The sequence below is a fragment of the Balaenoptera acutorostrata genome, chromosome 1, assembly GCF_949987535.1.
Source record: "Balaenoptera acutorostrata chromosome 1, mBalAcu1.1, whole genome shotgun sequence".
In the NCBI taxonomy this organism is placed as follows: domain Eukaryota; kingdom Metazoa; phylum Chordata; class Mammalia; order Artiodactyla; family Balaenopteridae; genus Balaenoptera; species Balaenoptera acutorostrata.
The window spans coordinates 21,967,894-21,992,990 of NC_080064.1; the positions used below are offsets into that span (position 1 = coordinate 21,967,894).

The following is a 25,097-nucleotide window of genomic DNA, read 5'->3' on the forward strand; positions in this document are numbered from 1 at the left end:
AAAACAAAGAGACTGCCAGATATTTCTCCAGCAAAGACGGGTTTATTCACGATCAACAGAGAGTTGCAGTTTGGGGTCTGCAATCATGGCTAGCCAAGTGGAAACCCCCTCCTGGCAAGGGAAGGGGAAAAGGAAGTTGGGAGGGGTATAGCAAACAAAGAGTCCATGGCTTTTCATTGGCTGAGAGGAGTCTTCTTCATAGCATTTGGGCTCAGCTGTTGTGGCAGGGTGTGCGAGCTCCCCCTTCTGGTCTCCCAACTCTGTTTAACTGAGGTTTCTGTTTATTGATTTTTTACAGGAGAAATAACTTGTACATGCTGCTAAGGACTAGGTTGTTCAGTTTCTACTTAGGAGTAGAGTCACCCAGAAATCACCTAGAAGATTTTGCTTAATTATTGTTTCTTAACAGACTTAGAGGCTATTAACACATCTGTGTTTTTGTAAGGTAACTGGTACTTAATAAACTTCAGCTTGCCTTTTTACTACCCTTGGTGACCGAACTAGGGCCAAGGTTATGACTCTGACCCCCAGATTTTGTTATTTAAGAAACATCCTATCATAAGGAACAATTAATTTTTATTTTTATTTATTAATTTTTTAAAAAATATTCATTTATTTATTTATCTTGGTTGCACTGGGTCTTAGTTGCGGCAGGTGGGCTCCTTAGTTGCAGCTCGCGGGCTCCTTAATTGTGGCACGCGGGCTCCTTAGTTGCGGCGTGTGGGCTCCTTAGTTGTGGCACGTGGGCTCCTTAGTTCTGACGTGCGAACTCTTAGTTGCGGCATGCATGTGGCATCTAGTTCCTTGACTAGGGATTGAACCTGGGCCCCCTGCATTGGGAGCACAGAGTCTTAACCACTGCGCCACCAGGGAAGTCCAGGAACAATTAATTTTTAAAATTTAAAATTCTAATAAGTGCAATTTCGTTTTCATTGGACATTGAAGCCTTGTTTATATATTGTTCCTATGAGATATATACAAATGATACAGTATTCATTGGTTTCCTCATCTTCTTCCACTAAGCCAGTCATTTAGCAGTCTGGTGTTTCACAAGTGAAACTTGGGCATTAATCCTGAGAGGGTAGGAAAGGCCCTCACAAAGGACACTGTCTTTTGGCTAGAGGAGCCGTATATTACCTATTGTGTTATATTATCTCTTGAAGTTCTAGTGAAACTCGAAGATAATTAATTGTGTTTCCCCTGGGCAAAAAGTACTCTATTATTGTGTTCCGTATTCCAGCTATTTGCAATAGAAGACAGGGAATGCTCTTAAAATGCAAGCGTGCAAACAAACTAAAAAGTCGTACAATAAAATTCCAAGCTCTGCAAATGAATGAATGAATGAATGAATGAATGAATCTCCCTCGTCCTCCCTGCCAACCAGAAAAAGAAAATAGAAAGCAGGACATGGGAAATCAGGGGCTCTATTCCTGTTGCAGAAGTCAGTGAGGGACAGGGGTGTTCAGATTCCCAGGCGGGCTGGTGTTTCTCCTTATTGAGAGATAATCCATTCCTCTGGACCTCTGCTTTCCTAGTCCAGGCCTAGGGGCTTAAACATCTAGGATTCAAACATGACCATTCCAAATCTTAGCACAGTACCTAGGTAGAGTAATCTGAACAAAACGATATACTGTTTGTCTACAGACAGCGTAGTTAAAAAATAGGCATTGGAGTCTGATGTACCTGGGATTGATTGTTTTGCCCTGCTACTTTTTGTGTGCCCTTATATAAGATATTTAACTTCTTTAAATATATTTCCTCATCTGCACAGTGAAGATACATCTACTTCAGACTGTTGCTATGAAAATTAATAAGATTATATATACAAAGCTCCTAATATAGTACTTGGCACATAGAGGTGCTCGATTAGTGGTAACTTATTATTAATAATAAGTGTACATTGTCTTTCCAAAAATGTTTGCTGTATAAAATATTGTGTATTAGTGAATTTAAATTTTTATTGTTGTGAATTGATATTTGGTATCAAGGCCATTCCAAAAGCGACGAACATTTTAACCAGTGCCATGGGAAATCTGGCAAAATGTGGGAGTTCTTTGGGAGTGACGAACAAAACCACCAACCTCTACTTAGTGGCACAGTTACTCTAGAGGAGAAAGGCGGACCTTATAAGTAGCTTTAGATGGGAATATATATGCCAAGGTCTTGATCATAGCATGCTTTCTATTAGTTGTATGTACTTATTCAGGATGTGGAGAGAGACCAGTGATCTGAGAATTACAATGCTCATGATGAATGTATTTTTCTTTTTTTTTTTTAAATTTATTTATTTTATTTATTTATTTTTGGCTGTGTTGGGTCTTCGTTGCTGAGTGGGGGCTGCTCTTCGTTGCGGTGCACGGGCTTCTCATTGTGGTGGCTTCTCTTGTTGCGGAGCACAGGCTCTAGACGCGTGGGCTTCAGTAGTTGTGGCTCGCGGGCTCTAGAGCGCAGGCTCAGTAGTTGTGGCACACGGGCTTAGTTGCTCCGTGGCATGTGGGATCTTCCTGGACCAGGGCTCGAACCTGTGTCGGCTGCATTGGCAGGTGGGTTCTTAACCACTGCGCCACCAGGGAAGCCCTGTATTTTTCTTTTCAATAAATCTTTTTTTCTTCTCTCCCCAGCTGCTCAGATAAAGAATTTGATGAGCCAACTAGGAACTAAGCAAGATTCAAGCAAGCTACAGGAAAATCTGTGAGTAGCTTCCTAACAAGGTTGGGATTTGTGAGGGCCTTTTGGGGACACACTTAATACCCTTGCTGCCTGGCAGCTGAGGTTTCAGGCCTGTGAAATCAGAATGAGAGGCAGTGGGACATGAGGTCATAGCTGGATCTAGAAGAGGAGCAACAAAATATATTAATGGGTTGTGATCTCCGTTGCCTCTCAGAGTCCTTGAACGCTGCTTCTTTCCTCCCTTGGGCAGTTTAGCAGAACAATTTAGGGAAGCAGAGAGGGAATCCCTACCCTCTAGACTACATTCTGCCTAAATGAGCTTCCTTGTTGGCAGAGGCCTCCTGATGATATACAGCGCTCGTCTAATCTGGTTGGATTTCCAGCTGTCTATCATATTAGAAAAATGTACTCAGAATGACCTGAGGAGAGTCTGAGGGAGAGAACAGTGGAATAGATTCTTTTTATCATGCCCTTCTTGACTCCATCTCTGCTTTTAGAAGTTCTAGTTTTCATCTTTAAAACATACTGAACAATATTCTTTGTTTCCTGTCCTAGACATTGTGAAGTGAGAGAATTACTTACTACTTTGAGCTTTTTCCAGGGAGATGTGAGATAGCTCTGGGTATGTTAGTACTGTCTGCGATGCTCAGGCTTCTGATTGACTTCCCTCTTGGGGTTTTCTTGTTTGTTTGTTTGTTTTGTCTCCCTCTTGGTTTTGACTCCCTTGTTTTATTTATTTATTTATTTATTTATATTTTTTTATCTTGGAGACCCCTTTGCAGTGAAAAAAACGTTAGTAATTAATGGTGTGGTTTCCCTGTCCTCCCTTAAACCCTTTGTAGAAATGGCCAGATAGTAGAGGAAACCATGACTGAAAGGAGCCTTTTTTGTATTTCCACTACCTTTCAATCCCACTTAACATAGCACACATTCTTCCCTCTTTAATTTCCTTCCCCCTCTGCTCGTTACATTTTTTTACACAGTGTAGGGCTTCTTTGTTTTGGAGGGAAGAGCCAGAAAGTCAGGCCTAGGGGACAGGTAGGGAGCCAAGGATAAAGCTGAAAAAGCATGAGCTTTAAGCAAGTGCGTGGGAGTAGATCTTTGGAGGTTGTTCCCTAGGGTGGAAGCTGTGCTTCTAATGCACATTTAATCCAACCTCCAGTGCCTGGATTCTGTCACTAGTCAGTGAACTGTGACAGACAGTACCCATGCAGAACTCCTGGGCAAATCAATGCGAGAGTTTTGAGAGAGCGTTCAGTGTGTTAAAACTATTAGATTGAGGTGTGGGGGCAGTTGCTCTTCTTCTATCAGAACTGCTGAGAATGCTTTTCCTTCCTCCCCAAGGAGTTAAAATACCCAGTCAGCAGGTTTCATTGAGGTAGGTTGTTTCTACTCAGTAATATGAAGACGACTTGAGGTGAGCATGACTGGGTAGTATTTCTGGAATTTTGTTGTGAACCTGGGCATCTAGGAACCCATTTCTTCAAGTGCCCTTTCATTCCCTGCGTTGTGAGACACTCTGAGAATGAACTGATACCAGCAGCTCTCAAGAAGTGAGAATATCCTAAAACATATCTTTTCTCTCTTAGGCAACAGTTACAACACTCTACAAATCAGCTTGCCAAGGAAACAAATGAATTACTGAAGGAATTAGGGTCCTTGCCCCTTCCTTTATCTACTTCAGAACAGGTTGGTATTTTGTGGGGTTTTGGCTTGTTTTTTTAATAAGAAAGGACTTCGTGTTTGTGGAGAGGCAGTGTGTGAAACAAAAATAACTTGGCCTTTGGTTCTAGATAGACCTTCTCTGAACCTCAGTTTCCTTATTCATAAAATGGATAAGTGTCTGTTGTGACAACAGAAAGAATGTATGCACCAGATCTTGCAAAGTGCCTAGCATTTAGTAGGTACTCAATATGGGTAGCGGCTGCTGTTATTAGTAATAATATATTAATATATTAGTAAATGGGTTTAACTGGAGAAGAATGTCAATGTTTGCATCTTGTTGGGGTTTGACCTGCAGCTTTATGCTTTCAGGCTTGATCCTAGTTTGCTTGTATCCTGTATCTATACATTTCAAGCAGACGTCTTTTATATTTTGTAGTCACTTTCATGTCGCATCATGAATCATTTATAGGTCTCAGGTTGAGGAAATGCTCAGGGAAATAGATTCCTCTATTTAAGTCATTTTCTTCAGTGGCCATGTAACTCCTTTAAAACCACACAGTTTTTACTGGAATTCATTGTTCCCTTGATATGCCGTGCCTTTTCTGCAGACGTTCCTGAAGTCAGATGTGCCCCCCTCCATTGTGGCTTGACTTTTTAATCTATTATCCGTGGTCTGCCTCAAATCCTCTCTCTTCCAGGGCAAAAACCTTCTCCATCTATCTTAGCCTATTATGATTCTATTTTGCTTTTAGTTTCTGTACCATTCATGGGAGCACTTAACTTACATTTCTTTTTATTCTTGCATTTTTTAAATGATGGTATCCTATCTGATGGCTCTAAAGATGAAGCCTATCACCTCCCTATCCCGGGTTGTCTGTGCATTGTGACTGTTGGAACATAAAACAATTTTAGTGTGTTGTGATCATCATTTATAAAAATGAAACAAAGTAGAAATATCAGAGTGTGTAACCATGTAATAAGGGTAAATACTGTTAATGAAACTTTCATACATATGTATATATATGGTGCTAGGTCAAGATGTTACATTCTTATTCTGTGTCTCCATCAAAAAAGTTTGAAAATCATCAGTGTAACCCATTCCTGGCAAGTCATTTAATGAAGTATATGTTCAGTCTTTGGAGTTTTGGCATCCCCTTGCACAAAAGAAAAGAACCAAAACTAGGTGCTTTTGTCATCCTGCTACAAGGTAGTAACCTTAATGTAATCACCCTTTGACTATCCACATGTGCTGTTTGTTTTGTTACTCATGCTGATATTTCACCTATGGACCAGTTCCCCCTTGCCATTCATTATCTCAAATTGTTCCCAAATCACCCCTTTCCTCCTCTCAGCTACGCACTTAGGGAATACACACTTGCAGATAGTTTTAGCAGTAATAAAAAGGGAGTCTAAGAGTCTGATGTAAACAGAGTATTGAAAGTACTTAAGTGTTAAATAGTAGCCTAAGCAAAATATAAAGTTCAGTCTGCTTAAAAATAAATCTAATGTATTCCAAAATCAAATAGAATTTATTTTTGGATTATGCATGCTCTTGTTCCCTTCCATTATCTTGGATCATTAAGAACATGAAATAAATCTACAGACATATTTTCTCTGGTGAAATACAAATCCTTGATTCCCTTCCTCCTATTGTGCTGAATATTCTTTTTTTTTTTTTTTTTTTTTATTTTTAAATTTTATTTATTTATTTATTTATGGCTGTGTTGGGTCTTCGTTTCTGTGTGAGGGCTTTCTCTAGTTGCGGCAAGTGGGGGCCACTCTTCATCGCGGTGCGCGGGCCTCTCACTATCGTGGCCTCTCCCGTTGCGGAGCACAGGCTCCAGACACGCAGGCTCAGCAATTGTGGCTCACGGGCTTAGTCGCTCCGCGGCATGTGGGATCCTCCCAGACCAGGGCTCGAACCCGTGTCCCCTGCATTGGCAGGCAGATTCTCAACCACTGCGCCACCAGGGAAGCCCCTGTGCTGAATATTCTTTTCCCTTTCAATTGTTTCTTTATCTAATTAATCTTAGCCCTGTCACCCATCTTTTTGTTACTGGACTATCAAACCATACATCCTACTCTCAGCATTTTTCTCATACTTATGTGCTATCATCAGTAATCTTCTAGTTGCTAAATCCAGTGGCCTTTTTTGAGTTTATTCACTTTTCTTTGTTTCATTTCATCCTCTTGCCCATCCTGTCTTCACTGAAACTTTCTTCTTCTTTCCATGATCTCTGCAGTAAAGCCTACAAAGTAGTTTTCATGTCTCACAACTCTGGTGATCCCTTTCTGGCCTATTTTCTCTTACCCCAGGTTGAGTCTCAGCCTCCTTCTCTGACTTTATATCTTCCTAGAAGTGGGTGTGCCCCAAGGCTCTGCCATTGATCCTGTAATTTTATTACTCTATGCTTTCTCCATCAGGAGTCTTTTCTACTGTACTTTTATGAGCTTCCTGTCACCTTTATGAACATGATCCCCAGATCTTTTTCAAGCCCTAGCCCCTAAACCTCTAAGTATTTGGCCCGTATTGCCAGTTCCTGCTCTGACATCTCCTCTTGAATATGCTGCCTTCATCTAAAATTTAATGTGTTGTCTTATACTGAATTCCTCCTGTTTCACCCAAACCCCTTAACTAAGCTGATTAACAATGCTTATTGTCATAAAAAAGTTTGTGCCTTTTAACCTAATGTTCCCACTCACGCAAATGTGTCTGCGTTCTAAGAAAAAGAAACCAACTGTATACTCCGGAGCCAAATTTCCTGGATTTAAATTCTACCCCTGCCATTTACTGTGTGATCATAGGCAAATTGCTTAACCTCTCTGTACCTCATTTGTCTGATCTGTAAAATAGGTACTATAATAGTACTAATTTATAGGTTGATGTATGGATTAAGTGAGTTATTATATAAAGTACTTATAACAGTACTGGTACATGATAAGCACTGTATAAATATTAGCTGTTACAATGGGGCTCACTTTAGCTTTATTTATAATGGTTAAAAATGGAACAGTCTAGAAGGAATGTTTACCTAAAATTTACTAGATCAACTTGATGGAGTATTATATAACAAAGACCATAATTGTGAAGAGTACGGTAACATGGAAAATGTTAATGATATACTTAAAAGATAGTATTTTTGGATAGTGAGATTGGGGAGTGATGGGGTTTTTCCCCCTATTGTTATAATGTTTATGTAAAAATTAAAATCCCAGAAAAGGGATAAAAAGTCCTTTATCTAAATTTGCTTTCAGTATTACCATCACTCTCCCAGGTGTGAAATTTGAGTCATCTCTTGACTTTATACCCCTTTCCCCACAGCCAGTCACATAATATTTCTTAGATTCATTTCTTTGTGTTCCCATTACTGATACCACGTCTTCCTAACCCTAAATCTAGATTATTGCAGTCATCTTTTTGACTTGTTTCTTTTTCCCATTCCATCACCATCATGGACTAATTTTTCTAAGTTATCATTTTGTACCCGTCATGTTCTCCACACAGAAATCTTCGTTGCTCTTTGTTCTTTAGAGGTTGAATCCCACACTCATTATCTTGGCATTTAAAACCTGCAGTGGCCACCCCCTTTCCTGCTTTTCCAATTTTATCTTTTAGCTATGCTCATGAAAAAGACTTTGGTTCCAGCCAAACTATCTTTTTCTAGATCCTCTGCAAATTTCTGCCACCATGCCTTTGCTCACACTGTTCCCTCGCCTGGATTCGCCTTACCCCTTCTCTGTGCTCTTCACGCCTTACTCTTCCTTCAGTGCCCACCTCCTCTGGAGGCCTTTTGATTACTTAGATTCTTACTGATTATACTTGCCTCTGTATAATGTGTACAGTACTCTGTATAGTACTAATTGAATATAGCAATTATTTGTATTGATTTGTTATTTGTATATCTAAATTCTTTATCTCCAAATAGATGATAAGCTGTTTGAGGTCAGGGGTGACTTTTTACTTCTGTGTTCTCAGCACACAGCAAGTGCTCTCAGTATGTGTTTTTTGAGACGTAGTATCAGTAAGCTTAGTAAAGGTAGCTTGTAACTCTACAAAGTAGTTTTCAGGTTCTCAAAGGTTTTGAACGTCACTACAGTGTGAAGGAAAATGATTCCATGGTTTTCAGGTAAGCTGTGAACTCAGTATAGATGAATACAGTTTTAACATTTTAGCAAGAAAACAATCTCTGTTGGGTATTCTGCTTTTAGATTCTCCTGGGAACTAACATTTTGAATTGTGGTTCCCTCTGAGATTCCCTTACCAGGTAAATGATACCCAATTCCCAGGTTTGTCAGAACGAAAGAAGGAAAACTCTGACTTGGCCTATAGTATTAACCAGGGATTTGAGTTAGAAAAGGACAAATTTATTAATTTAAGGAAGAGCCTATTTCATAGTAATTTTCCTACTTGGAACTCCTTAGGAGGTATAATTTTGCTTTTAATGGGAATTAAAACCAAATGATTCTGGGTTAATGTGAAATTTCAAGTTCTTATTTAATTTCCTTAGCGCCAGCAGAAACTTCAGAAGGAACGTCTCATGAATGACTTCTCTGCAGCCTTAAACAATTTCCAGGCTGTGCAGAGAAGGGTATCTGAAAAGGAAAAGGAGAGTATTGCCAGAGCAAGAGCTGGATCTCGTCTTTCTGTAAGTTTATTTCCAAAAGAAGACCTTTGCAAATTTCAGGATGTTCTTTCTTAAGTTTTTAAAAAATTTTTGACCATTTTCTTTGCTTACTATCCCTCCAAATAATAAACATAGACATTAGCTGCTGTGAAAATGTCAGATTGGTATACCCTTTGTTTAAAAAAAAAAAAGTGTACATATGGTCACTAGACTAGAAAGGAATGTGCACAAAGATTTACAAAAGTGACAGGTAGAATTGTGTGTAATTTTCTTTTTTCTTTTTTCTTGTCATGTTGATCTTATGTTAAAAACTTAAAAAAAGAAAAAAGAATACATCTGTTTCCTAGAATATCGCAGGCTAGGTTATTTGGACTAGACTTCTCTTTGAAAAGAATTAACAAATACTAGATTTTAACAACCCAACTTCTTAAAAATATTAAAGAGCCATGAAAATATTAAGGTCAAAGTCTAAGAGAAGGTGTGAACCCATAGACATAAGCAGAGCACGAAACTGCTTTTCCACTGAGTACATTTACTGAGGGCCAACTTAGATTCAGTTTCGATGTCCTCATGGCATGAAGAGGGACAAAAGTCAAAGCCAAGAGTCCATGCATGGTGGATAATCTAAAAGAAGGTGCTCCTCAAATTAAACTGGGCCCTAAAAAATGAAAAGTAAACCCTCCTTTCCCCTAGCAGACTGCAAAAAAGATCGCATTAGCACTGAGGATGGCAGGAGGGAGGGGAAATCCAGACAGTAAGTTGTACCACAAAGTAACCTTCAGGCAGATTTACTGCCCACATTCTACCTGAATGGTCCAAAAGCCTAAAGCTTCAAGTAGTCCTCGTCTGGTTGAGTACCTACGTGCCAGACAGAAGCAAATACAAATCCTCTCTGTTTAGACACCTTTATCCTAGCCCTAAAAGAATACCCTCAAATAATTTTTGAAGTGTAGTGAGCAGCCCAGGTACACAAATAAACAGATAACCCTGGACAGAAACTAGTAGAAACAAAAGTGAGGTGAAATAGACCTATAAAGACTTAATATATTAGAATTATAAGATAACTATACTTATTGGGTTTAAAGAAATAGAAGATCTTGAACACATCTGCAGGAAGCAGGAAACCACAAAAAGCTTTGTAAAGAGTCAAAAGATTTTCTAGAATTGAAAAATATAATGTGGAAATTAAAAACTTAACAGGTGTGTGGTTTAACTAGAAAATAGGTTAGAAGATATTATCCAGCATGTAGGACAGAGGGTTAAGAAGTTAAATAGGGAAGAAAGGTTATGAGAAATGGAGACTGAAGTAAAAGGATCTAAAATAGTTTTTTTTTAAATAAATTTATTTATTTATATTTGGCTGTGTTGGGTCTTTGTTGCACGCGGGCTTTCTCTAGTTGTGGCGAGTGGGGGCTACTCATTGTGGTGTGTGGGCTTCTCATTGTGGTGGCTTCTCTTGTTGCGGAGCATGGGCTCTAGGCACACGGGCTTCAATAGCTGTGGCACACGGGCTCAGTAGTTGTGGCTCGCGGGCTCTAGAGCGCAGGCTTAGTAGTTGTGGCACATGGGCTTAGTTGCTCCACGGCATGTGGAATCTTCCTGGACCAGGGCTCGAACCCATGTCCCCTGCACTGGCAGGCGGATTCTTAACCACTGTGCCACCAGGGAAGTCCCTATAATAGTTTTAATTAGAGTTACAGAATGAGGGTAGAGCAGACATAGGTCAGAAGTCATATTTGAAGAGATAATGGCTGGTAATATTTCAGAACTGATGAAGGGCACTAATCTACAGTTTCAAGAACACCAACAAATCCCAAGAAGGATAAATTTAAAAACTCTCATTCTAGGTATATCAAAGGGAAACTTCAGAACACCAGAGACAAAGAGAAAATCATAAAAATAGCCAGGGAAACAACAGAATATCTTCAAAGGTGCAATAGTTAGACTTCTCAACAGCAACATTTGAAGCCAGTAGAGTGTTGTCTTTAATGTTATAAAGGACGATAATTGCCTCCCTAGGATTCTAAACCCAGTGAAAATAGATAACCAGAATGAGGGCTAATTAAAGACGTTTTCAGTTAAAAGAGAGTTTGCTATCAGCACACCTTACTTAAGAACATTCTAAAGAATGAACTTCAGGCAGAAGGAAGGTGATCCCAGATAGTAAGTCTGAAAAGCAGAAAGGAGTAAGAATAAAGAAAGTGGTAAATATGTGAAAAGATAAATCACAAACAGGGAGAAGATATTGCTATTTGTACAACTGACAAAAGCCTGGTATCGAGAATATAAAGAATTCTCAGGAATCAATATGAAAAAGACACAACCCAACAGAACAATAGTTTCTTAAACTTTTTGATTTCAGGACCCCATTATACTCTTAAAAATTATTAAGGACCCCAAAGAGCTTTTGCTTATATGAATGATATCTATTGATATACATTGTATTAGAAATTAAAACTGAGAAGTTTTAAAAATGTTTATTATTTCATTTACAAATAATAATAAACCCATTACATACTAACATAAAAATATAAATGAGATTTTAATTAATACTACTTTTCCAAAACAATAAAAAAAGTTTTAGTGAGAAGAGTGGCATTGTTTTCATTTTTGCAAATCTTTTTAATATCTGGCTTGACAGAAGGAAGCTAGATATTCATACCTGCTTCTGTATTCAGTCTGTTATGATATGTTGTTTTGGTTGAGGTATCTGAAGAAAATCCAGCCTCACAGAGGTAAGTAACTGGAAAAGGAAGGAGTATTTTAATTAACCTCTTAAGATCATTGTTGATATTTTTCCTTGATACTACATCAAAACTGGACAAAACTTAGTTGCATTGTGGAATCGAAAACCATTGTCAGTGACTTGTTCATACTCTGATGCATTAAAATCTTTGTCTGTCTTATGCTTTTATTGGATCTTTTATCTGTGCATGATTTTTATAACATCATGTATTTATCATTTGGAAAATATTGGTTCCCTGACTTATGCAGGTCTTCTAAATGTTGATATATTTCATTTTACAATATCAAAAAATCATGTATTATCTTCAGCTTGACCAGAAAAGTCTTTAAATATTGAGAATCTCTCAAGTTCACAAGCAGTAGATACAAGTTTTCCAGAATTCTTTTTTTTTTTTTTTTTCTATTTGAAAGCTAGATTTTTATCACTGGCAACAAACACTGTCCATTATTTTCCTTGAAGTGACAGTCTCACATTGTTTATTTTGAAGAACTTGTCTTTTGAATACCCATCTGAGTAACCATAGATTGTTAGTTATTCTTTTATATATATCATATATATGTTTGTGTGTATATATATATACATGTGTATATATATATACACAAATTGTATTAAAAGTTTATATATTTTAAAAGTTTTATATATAAGTATAAACTATATTGAATAAGTAAAAATGCTATTCCCTAAAAAAAGTAGCTAGTTCACCCAGCAACTCAATTACACAAGTGCTTTTCCTGGAGACAAACATCGTATTTCTGTTTGTAGCAGGAGGGCTTTATGTATACTTCCCAGTTCACCATACAGAATATTAAAAAGACATGTACTGAGATTTAGTTAATAAATTTAATGGCTTCATTAAGGACAAACTGGCTTTTATCCCCCTATGTGTGGTGATAAAGAATAGAAAACTCCTAGTATGGTTTGGTGCCACTGCCTTGATTTGTGTTAAAGTGCAAGTGGTAGTTTTGTCCACCTTTGTTTTTGTCAACACAGTGAAAAAAGCAAATAACATCTTAGTATTGCTTTGAATAATGGTCAAATGGAGAAGTACTCAACTTTTTTAGTAGTCATGGAATTACAGATTAAAACCACCCTGAGATACTATTTCATGTCCAAAAGAAGGGCAGGGAAAAAAAAAAAAAAGGCAGAAATTTTAAATTCTGTGAACAGGGAAGATTGTTGCCATGGATATGATGCACAGGAACTTTCCTACCTGGCCAGTGGTAGTATGAGTTGGAACAACCACTGGAAAACATTCTGGCTGCAACTTCAGAACACACGCACACCTTATGACCCAGCAGTTCTATGCTAGAGAACACTGTAAGTCTGTACCAGGGTATATGTACAGGAGTGTTCATAGCAGCATTATTTTTAGTACTCAAAAATCAGAAACATCCAAATGTCGATTAACAGTAGAAGAGATAGGGCTTCCCTGGTGGTGCAGTGGTTAAGAATCCGCCTGCCAGTGAAGGGAACACGGGTTCGAGTCCTGGTCCGGGAAGATCCCACATGCTGCGGAGCAACTAAGCCCCTGCGCCACAACTACTGAGCCTGCGTTTTAGAGCCTGCGAGCCACAACTACTGAAACCTACGTGCCTAGAGCCCGTGCTCCACAACAAGAGAAGCCATCACAATGAGAAGCCCGCGCACTGCAATGAAGAATAGCTCCCGCTTGCCGCAGCTATAGAAAGCTCGTTGCACAGCAACGAAGACCCAAGGCAACCAAAAATAAATAAATACATTAATTAATTTTAAAAAACATATAAAAAATACAAGAAAATGATGATCACAAAGTCAGGATGATGGTTACGCTAAAGGAGAGGGAGGTGGTTGTAACTGGAGAAGGGCACATAGGTAGGCTTTAGGACACTAGCAGTGTTCTGTTTTTTTTTTTTTTTTTAATTTATTAAATTTATTTATTTTTGGCTGCGTTGGGTCTTTGTTGCTGCGCGTGGGCTTTCTCTAATTGTGGCGAGTGGGGGCTACTCTTCATTGCTGTGCACAGGCTTCTCATTGCGGTGGCTTCTCTTGCGGAGCACGTGCTCTAGGCGTGCGGGCTTCAGTAGTTGTGGCACGCAGGCTCAGTAGTTGTGGCTTGTGGGCTCTAGAGCTCAGGCTCAGTAGTTGTGGCGCACGGGCTTAGTTGCTCCGCGGCATGTGGGATCTTCCCGGACCAGGGCTCAAACCCGTGTCCTCTGCATTGGCAGGTGGATTCTTAACCACTGTGCCACCAAGGAAGCCCTTGTTTTGTTTCTTGATATGGGGAAAGAGTAAAATTGTTTTTTTTTTTTTAATAAGGATTTTCTTTTTAATTAATTAATTTATTTATTTTTGTCTGTATTGGGTCTTCGGTTCGTGCGAGGGCTTTCTCCAGTTGCGGCAAGCGGGGGCCACTCTTCATCGCGGTGCGGGGACCGCTCTTCATCGCGGTGCGCGGGCCTTTCTCCATCGCGGCCCCTCCCGTTGCGGGGCACAGGCTCCAGACGCGCAGGCTCAGCAATTGTGGCTCACGGGCCCAGCTGCTCCGTGGCATGTGGGATCTTCCCAGACCAGGGCTCGAACCCGTGTCCCCTGCATTAGCAGGCAGATTCTCAACCACTGCGCCACCAGGGAAGCCCAGTAAAATTGTTTTTAAAAAAAAACCCACAGTGTTCCTCTGGGCGGGTAGAATTTTGAAATTTTCTTTATTTTGCTTATCTTTTTAATTATTGTTATCATGAAAAGGGACGGCTTTTTAAAAATAGGAAAAGATTGCTCTTTTTTTTTTTTTTTTTTTTTTTAAATATTTATTTATTTATTTATTTATGGCTGTGTTGGGTCTTCGTTTCTGTGCGAGGGCTTTCTCTAGTTGTGGCAAGCGGGGGCCACTCTTCATCGCGGTGCGCGGGCCTCTCACTATCGTGGCTTCTCTTGTTGCGGAGCACAGGCTCCAGATGCGCAGGCTCAGTAATTGTGGCTCACGGGCCTAGTTGCTCCGTGGCATGTGGGATCCTCCCAGACCAGGGCTCGAACCCGTGTCCCCTGCATTGGCAGGCGGATTCTCAACCACTGCGCCACCAGGGAAGCCCAAGATTGCTCTTTTAACATTTTTTCTTAGTTTGTTGTTAAATTACAAAGGTAATACATAATTAGACTGATTTTTTTAAGTCAGTTTGCCACTTTAGTACCTAATATGCTTTAAATGTCCATTTAAAAAAATCTTCACATGTTCTGAAAATTTGTTTCCTTGCAAGTTTTCAACTCTTTCCCTTAATCCACCTGCCTCCAAATTTTAAGATAGGTTATCATTATTATTAATTTTTATCCCTTTCTCCTATCCATGTTTTCTCCATCCTATTTAGTATGGTTTCTGTTCTGAATCCAAATGGAATGCAGATTGGCTTTCAACTACTTCACACCCATTTCCTGGTCCAGTCAGATTGCCAGAGCCCTGTGTCATCTTACAGAGTCTGTTGGAGCCAAGGGATGTTACTTCTTTATACTGTAGCTAAAGGAAGCCATTGTGTGTGTGTCTGTCTGTCTGTGACGTGTTTCTGGATAACAGCAGCAATAATGCCATCTGCTTTCTAGGTGGAGGAGAGGCAAAGGGAGGAACAGCTCGTTTCATTTGACAGGTAAAGGAATTATTCTAATGTAGAGAGTCGAGGTGGGATTTTATACTTTGTACTTACTTTTAATTTTAAAAATCAATGAGAAAAAAAGGAGGAAAAAGAAAGGGAGCCTTGGAGTAGGTAATTTATAATCCATCAAATAAAAAAGTCAAAACTGTGGGCTTTTCCAAGATCTTTGAATTATGGAAGGAATAATTTCAAAGTGAATAAAAAACTTTCAAGAAATCTCTGATGTCTGTGTGTTGAGGAGAGGGTGTGGCTCAATAAGAATAAGTATGAACCCCCAAATCTATGGATTTGGAGGTCTAAATAATTTTACCTCTAATTCAGATTTAAATTCTTCAAAGTTCTTGGGTCTCTGTTTACTCATCCCTGAAATGGAGGCAACTCATCCTTCTAGGAGTATTAAAAGAAAAAGCAAATAATTTGTATCTGAAAAACATCTCCTTTCTTAACTTCTCCAAACTGAATTAACTAATTCCATAAAAATGTACTGATGGTATTAGTTGAGAACATAAAATGTTTTCTTATAGGTATGTATCTATCTCCCCCCCACTATACTGTGAGCACCTCAAAGGCCTGGGGTGCTGTCTTATTCAGTTTTGTATGTCCAGCACATGGAGGAAATTCTTTAAATATTGTGGAGATGATTTGTGATTTATGTGTACTGTTGGAAAATGCTTAATACTGAATTTTCAAAGTGTTTCATTTCTAGTATAAGATGTCGTATGCGTTTCTTTTAAATATGGTACCTGAAAAGAAGAGTTATAACATTTCACTAGCTTTTTACTTTGGTTTTCTGTGAAGAGACATTTAACTTAAAGCATAACCTCAAAGAGATTCTCGAAAACCAGGGGATGTGATTCTATCGGACTAATTGGTGAAGCACTGACAGGTCACTTAACCTGCTCTCCTCCACCTGTCTAGTACCCGAGATACCAACACAGCTTGCACTTTGAGAGTGCCCTGGGAGAGAATGGGCCACTGTACTTTGTTGATTTCAAATCTCTGCCCACTTCTGTCTAGCAAGTCCTAGCAAGATTGTAGAGTGTACCCCCGAAGGGAAACAGCAAGGAGTCCCATCCCTCATAATTCTGCTTCCTCTTAGTTTTGCCCATGAAAGCTGAGACTTTGTTTTCTTGGTGTTACCAACTCTTTGCCTCTGGATATGAAGAATGTGGCTTCCGACACTTGTATTGATACCAGAGGAGTTGGAGCCCTGGTACTGTCTTTGGGCAGGCTCTGCTGGCAGCAGAGGTGATGCAGATATGTCTTATGTACACCTTAGAGAGGAGGAATCAACTAGTGTGCTTGTCTCCCTGCAGCCATGAGGAGTGGAACCAGATGCAGAGCCAGGAGGATGAGGTGGCCATCACTGAACAGGATTTGGAACTTATTAAAGAGAGGGAAACGGCAATTCGGCAGCTGGAGGTGAGAGCCAAGTCATGTTTTTTGTTTGACTCAGTGTAGATGCAATCTCTTAATTCACCTGGTTTTTCTCACAGTGATTATGAAAAAGGATGAAATGAGTTGTTGTATGGCTAAATGAGACATATTATGTCTCAGTGTAATCATGGAGAATTTGAACTACTCTTATGTTGGTATTGGCCATGGCACCTGAGAATACCCGAATTCTCTCCTCAGTTACTATATCTTATATGGTCTCCATGAGACTATGCATAGAGAACAGAGCAAGGCCAACAAATATTTTATCTCTCATTAAGACTTTGTCCCAAAACGTCAATGTCAACCTCTAGGTTAGGTAGGGCTCTATGGAGAGCCCTTTGCTTAGTCTGAATAGCCCAGAATAAAGATAGGCCAAAAAGGTTTGCTCCATTTTTGTGTATCCCAAAGTCCACTCCCAAATTTCGGATATCCCGTCAGTGAGTCAGAGAAATAGGAAGAGTTTTTGAGGTGGGGGTTGAGAGAGCGGTCTTGAGGCCTCTCTTACCTGAGTTCCCAACTTTAATCTTGCACAGTGACCAGTAAGATATCCTTAAACCTGAGTACTTTTCTCCTCCATGGAGATAGAAGACTGCCATCCCCTGGGGCAGTGGGGAGGGGAGGGTTGTAGAGAGGAGAAACTTTGAGCTCCTCCTTGACCTTCATCTGTGGCAGTGGTTCTGAACCATGACTGCACTTCAGAATCACTTGGATATTTTTTTTTAATTCCCCAGCTCTCCTCCTCCACTACCAATTACTATGTTTGGACTATATGATTTTCCTATTTTTCATAGATTAAAAATGGGCAAACATCCACAAGAGGCCCTGGCCGTGGACACGTTTTTCCTTACAAACTTCGCAGGTGATTACAATGTGCAGTCAAGGTTGAGCCCCACTGCCCTAGAGCCCATCAGTGTCTGTTTTTTGATGGGACAGTTCATCCTCAAGTTTGATTATTACCTTCAAAAATGTCATGTCTTTTCTCTGTTTCACCTATTGCTACTAATCATTGACTTGGTTCTTTAACATGAGAAATCCTGCTATAGCAGGGAGTAGAGTGAGATATATGGAGCTAAGGAGAAGAATGTAATGTAGTAGATGTCAGGAGTGTAATGGGCACTTCACATTCAGCAGAATTAAGGCCAAATTCCTTAGCCGGGGCTGGATTTTCATATCCAGTCATTTCCTGCATCTAACATACAAACCCCATTCTAATGGTGAAGCATCACACTTCTGTGTGTCTCTTCTACTCTCACACTACACTTCTGACACTTCTGGCCCCCAAATGTGTGGGCTTTTTCCCACATCAAGCAGTTCTGCCACACCATCGGGATGTCCTACAATTCAACTCAATTCTGACACTATCTCCCTGGAGTTAGCCTCAGATCCCACAAGACTGACCCCCCTCCCTGTGACTTCAGATGCCACTCGCAAATGCAGGTCGTCACCTGTGCTTCTGACTGACAGGTTGGAAACTGGAGGTTCTCACGACGCCGTCCTTGGGTTCGATTAATTTGCTAGAGCTGCTCACACAACTCAGGAAAACAGTTTACTCACTAGATTACTGGTTTATTATAAAAGGATACAGCTCAGGAACAGCCATATGGAAGAGATGTATGGGGCAAAGTATGTGGGAAGGGGTACAGAGCTTCCGTGCCCTCTCCCTGCGCACCCTCCCCAAATCTCCATGTGTTCACCAACCAAGAAGCTCTCTGAACCCTGTGGTTACATGGGCATGATTGGTTAAATAATTGGCCCTTGGTGGTTGATTTAACCTTGAGCCCTCCTCCCCTCCCCAGAGGTCAGAATTGGGGCTGAAAGTTCCAACCATCTAATCACCAAGTTGGTTCCCCTGGCAACCAGCCCCTATCCTTATGGGTTTTCCAAAAGTCAGGCCATTAACATAAACTTAGGAGTGGTTGAAAGGGGCTTGTTATGAATGAAAAAAGACATCTTTATCTCTTTTATCACTTAGAAAATTCTAAGGTTTTTAGAAGCTCTGTGCTGGGAATGGGACAACGACCAAATATATATTTCTTATTATGAATCACAATATCACACCTTATGTTATAGCCAAACTGGGCTGTTTGTTCTTTAACCCAGTTACCTTTCTGTGTATATGGCTTCTCTTTTGCTGTAAGGCACAACTCAAGTCCTACCTCTTCTGCCATAGTCTTCCTCCTCTGCTAGACTTCCTATACCATTTATTAGTCATTTACCGTGTAACACCCTTTCTTCTTATTTATCTTATTGTATACTGATCCCTCCCCGCCCCGCCCCCCCTTAGCTATTATTAAGCCCTTTTATATTCACAGCAATTAGCAGACTCTCCCAACTATAGTAGACTCTTAGCAAGTAATTGAGGTTCTGGCAAGAACTATTCTTGCAAGTTATGATTAGGAAGTCATTGCTTTGAAGGCATCATTTTTTATTATAGCATTCTGAGAGGCAGTACACTACAATTGAAAGAGCGTGGGCTTTAGGGATATAATCCTTGCTGCAATGCTTAGTTTCCTCACTGACGAGTTGTATGACTAGACAAGTTACATAACCTCTCTGAGCCTCATTATCCTCAAAGATACTTAGTTCATAGAGTTACTGAATGATTAATTCAAGTATCAAGGAGGCATAGTAACAAAAGATCATGAACTTTTAATTCTCAGTTCTGCCACTTGCTAGCTGTGAGACCTTGGGACAAGTCATTAAACCTCTTTGAGCCTTGATTTTCTCTTCTGTAGAATGGGGATAATACATGTCTCATTGGGTTGTCATGAGGACCAGTTAAGTAATAGTTAATAATACCTGACCCTTATGAAGTGGTTATTTCACAGTTCTAAGAACTTCTTATTTAGTACTTCTGAAAACCCTATGAGATGGGTACTGCCATTGTCCACATTTTAGAGGGGAGGTGCAGAGAAGTTCTTAATTTAAGGTTGGACAAGACTGGAGGATTAACAGTCCTCTGTAGCTGACAGTCAGGCTCCAAGAGACTGTGCTTTTAATTACCTACCTGGTATAGTACTTGGCACATAGTAGTCATTTAGTAAATGTTAATAATTAACTTTTTTTTCCATTTTCTGTTTATGGAGAAAACATGATTTATAAGCTTTAAAAACACATGTGTTATGTTACTAGACAAAGCTTTAGGTAAGTAGAGGAAATGAATCTTCTAACATGTTGCTTAACGTTAATTGTTTTTTTGTGTTCCTTAGGCTGATATTTTGGATGTCAATCAGATATTTAAAGATTTGGCAATGATGATCCATGACCAGGGTGATCTCATTGGTATGTATTATTGATACCTTTAACATGAAGGTGAGTTGACAGTATCTGTGTGCAAAGAAGTCAGTAAGATGTGTCTTAGGAATTTTGGAATACCATTTAAAAATCATTAAATTCATTTTCTTAGCAATTTTCTTATGTTGTCAAATGTGTAAGTTAAAATGAGGCTTCCGTGAATAGTCAGCTCCATTCACTTGCCATAGCCTCTTGGTAAGTCTTTGGCTGTTTAGGGAAATATTAGCTGTCAGCTTCCCAGTTTTTATCTCCAGAAACTTGCACAACTATGGGCTTAGAAACCCTTTTTTTTTTAAGCTTTTTATTTGGATATAGTTTCAAGTTCATAAAAAGTTGCAAAAATGAAAATAATAAGGAACTCCTTGGGCTTCCCTGGTGGCTCAGTGGTTAAGAATCCACCTGCCAATGCAGGGGACATGGGTTCGGGCCCTGGTTTGGGAAGATCCCACATGCTGTGGAGCAACTAAGCCCGTGCGCCACAGCTATTGAGCCTGCGCTCTAGAGCCCGCGAGCCACAACTACTGAGCCCACGAGCCACAACTACTGAAGCCCACGCACCTAGAGCCCCTGCTCCGCAACAAGAGAAGCCACCGCAGTGAGAAGCTGGCGCAACGAAGAGTAGCCCTCGCTTGCCACAATTAGGGAAAGCCTGTGCGCAGCAATGAAGACCCAACACAGCCAAAAATAAATAAATTAAATAAATAAAAAATAAGGAACTCCTTTATAAACTTTACCCAGATTTACCTCTTGTTAACGTTCTACCCCACTTGCTTTTTATTTGCGCTCACTCTTTCTCACTCTATGTATATACCTGATTTTTTTTCTGAACCATTTGTGGGTGAGTTATATACTTCATAACCCTCCACCCCAGTATTTATTTCCAAAGAACAGGGCTATTCTCTTATGGAGTTAGTAACTTTTGATTTCATGCCTGGATAGTTGGAGTGATGGTGGTGAACCAGGACCCATAGCATCATAATTCTCTTCAGTTTGCAGTCTTGAGACATCTGAGTGTGGTAAAACATCCACTGCCCTTCTTTTTTGCAGACAGCATAGAAGCCAATGTGGAAAGCTCAGAGGTGCATGTAGAAAGAGCCACTGATCAGTTACAGCGAGCTGCTTACTATCAGGTAAAAGCAGGTACTAAAGAAAGTCACTGTGTGCTGTAGACTTTATGGGCCATCACATTATACTGACACATTGAGAACAGCTGCAGCCTTTTGCTTAGACTTAAGCTGGAGAGAGGTAGTCATAATTGCAGTCCCAGCTCCATTTTTAGTATTTTTCTTTGCAGAGAGATCTACAAAAAGGCATCAAACTTAGAATAAACTGACATAGAAGCCTCTTAGCTACAAAGCTAACCACGTAAGCTAGCATGATACCTAATCTGGTATAAGGCTAAGTTTATAACCTAAACAGCTGAAGTTTGTTTCAATTAGGATAGTAATAGGTACAAAGTAGAACTTTGCAGATACTTTATGTTGACTGTTGCCACAGAGGATGGACAAAGAATCAACTCTGACTGCTATTTATGAATTAATAGGGGCTTATCATTTTGGGGTCATTTCGTATGAATAAATAGGGGTTAATCGTTCCACTTTCTGTAAAGTGATATTTTTCTACATATGAGTTGAAACTCTAGTTTTATGACTTTTATCTGGGTCTTTACCTCAGTTTACAAATATTGTGAATGAGGTCCCTCTCATTTCTCCTCAATTTGGTGTTGCATGGCTTTTTAGAAATAAATAGCATTCAGTCAGTTACCACGTTCCTAAGATAGCTGTATTTCACCTGGACTGTTCTTAAAGAAATACATATTTAATAATAGTGTTTCCTTTTAAAACTGAGTGATGACCTTAATATCCAACAGTAAAGGAACAATTAAGTAAATTATATACATCCACTCAATGTTATGTGGGAATTAAAGGAGATGTTTATGAAGAGTTTATAATATCAAAATTTTTATGCTAAAATATTAAGTGATAAAAACATCAAACATCATACAGTATGGTCCCAATTATGTCAGATAACAATATGCATGGATAAAAGATCAGAAGGAAATACAATCAAAATGTCAACTGTTTTATTATCTGTGGGTGATTATTTTCTCTTCTGCTTGTGTGTATTTTTTACAGTGAACATAAAATTTTATAGTAGGTATAAAACCTTTATTAAAATACACATGTACAGATAACTTATTTTATTGCAAATAATGCCTAGCAACATAGGTATAAACAGTTCCTTTGCAAAATTGTATTTGGGAGCCTGGAATTAGAACTTGCGCTGCTGTCTAGCACTGGTAACTTGAGATTTTTGAGAAGGTGTCCGCATAGTCATACATGGATAGAGTTAATTTTGAATTACCAGGAGGCAGATTGATGAAGCACTCTTGGAGTCTTAGACTGAAACATTTTTTACTTGTTTCATGAGTGTCTTCTTTACATATTTCTCTCCTCAGAAAAAATCTCGCAAGAAGATCTGTATCCTGGTGCTTGTCCTGTCAGTGATTGTTGTAATCTTGGGACTTATTTTGTGGCTAGTTAATAAATGAAGTGATTGCCTCCGAGCCTTCTCCTGCTGAGCTGTTTTCAAGGGCAAGTGCTTGCTGGAGTCTTGCCAGAACAAACTGATCACAAGAAGACAGAATACACCAGAATGTCCTGTAATAATTTAGTTAGAAACTAACTACTAACTAGTCCTTGGAATTAGTGACCTATGGAGACAGTATTTATCAATTTATGTGTACATTTTATTGATTTCTCAAATTAAGAAATAATTTATGTGGATTTTGCTTTCTCTTATATTCTGATTGCCCTTCGTCCCAAGTGTTTACTGAAAATTACATTCTAGATATTCTTGTTTTGGTAGGTAACACTATAGTCTTGTAATATTGTCTTTCTATGTACATACAAGATTTACCTTTTTACTAGCAACTGAGATAGAATTACTTTCTGTCACCCAGCATATTGGAGTCTGTCAGAAACTGTATAATAAGCCAGCAATTTTTATTATTTAATATTTTAGTTTGAATTTCTAAGAAGCCTGCCCCCTATATGCTTTGAAAGATTTTGGCAATGTATTTAACTAGAGAATAAAAAATTGCACATGTGATCCAGATTAAATCAGAAGTAACTATTTGAGCTGGCGAGCTGTTGGGGTGTGTGTTAATCTGGGTTTAAGTTTATTATCTGCTAGTGTCATCGACTGCAGTTCATCCATATATACACTAAACCATCTTGTTCACTTTTTGAAGAGTTTAATTTAATTAACATGATTCTCTGTGGGGTTCCTCTCTCACCTGTCTGTATAGAAGGGGAGAATTAGACAAAGCATTCTTCTGGAGAGCAAATAGGAATTGTTTGGAATGATTTAATCTTCTGTTGTTGTTGCTTAGTTGTGGTTCTGCATTCCTGGTGAATGATGAATGTTGCCATCAAAAGGCTGCCCCCTACCCTGATAAGGTTTGCTGGGCATTTGATGGCAGGAAGATTTTAAAAGCTAGTCTGAAGTTGGTTTAAAATTTAGTCCTGTGAACCTGGCGATAAAGCAAAGAAAAGGTTCTTTTTTGTAAATAATACTGGTTTGGAATAGTGATGTTAGACTTATCCTAATTTATGAACAAGAGATTAATCTCTCCATGCATAGTTTTAGACAAAAAATGTTTCAATAAAAGATTGCTGTCTTGTAACATAAATGTTGTCCACTCCCTTTTTTCACAAGTTTAGGGAAGTTAAAGGGAAAGTAATTTCTCTAGGCTCTCACATAAATGTGAACTGGGCCAACAATTTCAGTTCATCCTTTAGTGAATCAGAGGATCTCACTACCCTGGATATATTTATACTTATTTCTTCCATTCCCTTTAATGTTACTTAATCTTTTACGAAACTAATGTGAACAGCAGGGAAACAGGGCTAAATGCGTAAGTTTCTTTGCACTCTTGCAGCATTCCACCCACATAAGACAAATAAACATTTGAAAAGCTTTTGTAGTAAGTTTTTATGAGTTAACATCCTAATGCAGTAGATATTGGGTAATGTGCTGTCCAGAGAAAAACTGAGACCTGCAAGAAGACTGGAGATCAGGTGAGGATTGGTTTAGGGGTGGAATAGGTCCTTTCCTTGAGGAACAGGATAGAGCTATTGGGGCGTCACAGTGGCCCAAGCAGCAGCTTCAGAGGTAATTCCTTGGTTATACAATCACTGCCCCTTCAGCTCTAAATTACAGTTGGACTTGAATACATCATTTGTAACATTCCAGGCAAGAAAAAAGTCTTGACTGTAAAAAACTACTAAACAAACAAAAAAAACACAAAACCTTTCAGTTTGTGTAAAATGAAGCCACCATAGTTCTGTTCTATGTTATCCAATGGTGGTGGTAATAGTAGTCATGGGTAGCAAATATGACCTTGGCCTAGAATTTCAGTGGCCTGGAATTTGTAGTAGTCACCAAGAGGTTCTGCTAAGTGGTCCTAACAAACCTGTTCACAGAATCCTCCTTGACTGTGCTTTGTCCACCTTTAGGGCACCATGGTTTAGGGCAGTGGTTCTTAACCATGGTTTCACATTAGAAACTAAAAAAATACTGATACCTAGGTGACCGTGCCACAAGATTCTAATTTAGTTAGTTTGGGTTATAGCCTGGGTATAGAGACTTCTAAAAGCTCCAGATAATTCTCAGGTATAACCATGGTTGAAAACCATTGGTTTGGAGGTCAAAAACTAGACTGGGATACAGAAGGCCTGGGGAATCTTAGCTCTGTCATTAACTTGCTGTAGGTATTTGGACAAGTTATTTAACCCATAGGCCCCTAGTTTCCTCAATCGTTCTCTTAAAGCTATAAAATTCTTTGATTGTAAAGACCATAGGGATGTGGTCTGAACATACCAACTGTATGTTTGTCTCTGTATTCCTTTCCTTTTCTCTTTCTCCTTTCTTTATAGAATGTTTTCTCTTCAAGTGAATTAAAACAGTAGTACTGTAGTATAGGGTAAAGTAGAGGTGTCATGCTGGCCACTTCCTCTGCGAATGTTCCAGAACAAGAAC

The 25,097-nt window shown here is 39.2% G+C and overlaps 1 protein-coding gene across 1 annotated transcript in view; it reads left to right on the top strand.

Annotated features, from left to right (window-relative positions):
• The window catches only part of STX12 (syntaxin 12), a 34,872-nt gene extending 11,124 nt beyond the window's left edge, over positions 1-23,748 (top strand). The window contains exons 2-9 of the mRNA XM_007170500.3: positions 2,622-2,691; positions 4,260-4,359; positions 8,844-8,981; positions 15,274-15,317; positions 16,640-16,745; positions 19,970-20,042; positions 21,102-21,184; positions 22,513-23,748. Of these exons, the coding sequence (XP_007170562.1) occupies positions 2,622-2,691; positions 4,260-4,359; positions 8,844-8,981; positions 15,274-15,317; positions 16,640-16,745; positions 19,970-20,042; positions 21,102-21,184; positions 22,513-22,605 (707 nt within the window). The 3' untranslated portion in view covers positions 22,606-23,748. The remainder of the gene's footprint in view (positions 1-2,621; positions 2,692-4,259; positions 4,360-8,843; positions 8,982-15,273; positions 15,318-16,639; positions 16,746-19,969; positions 20,043-21,101; positions 21,185-22,512) is intronic.
• Positions 23,749-25,097: the final 1,349 nt, after the last annotated feature.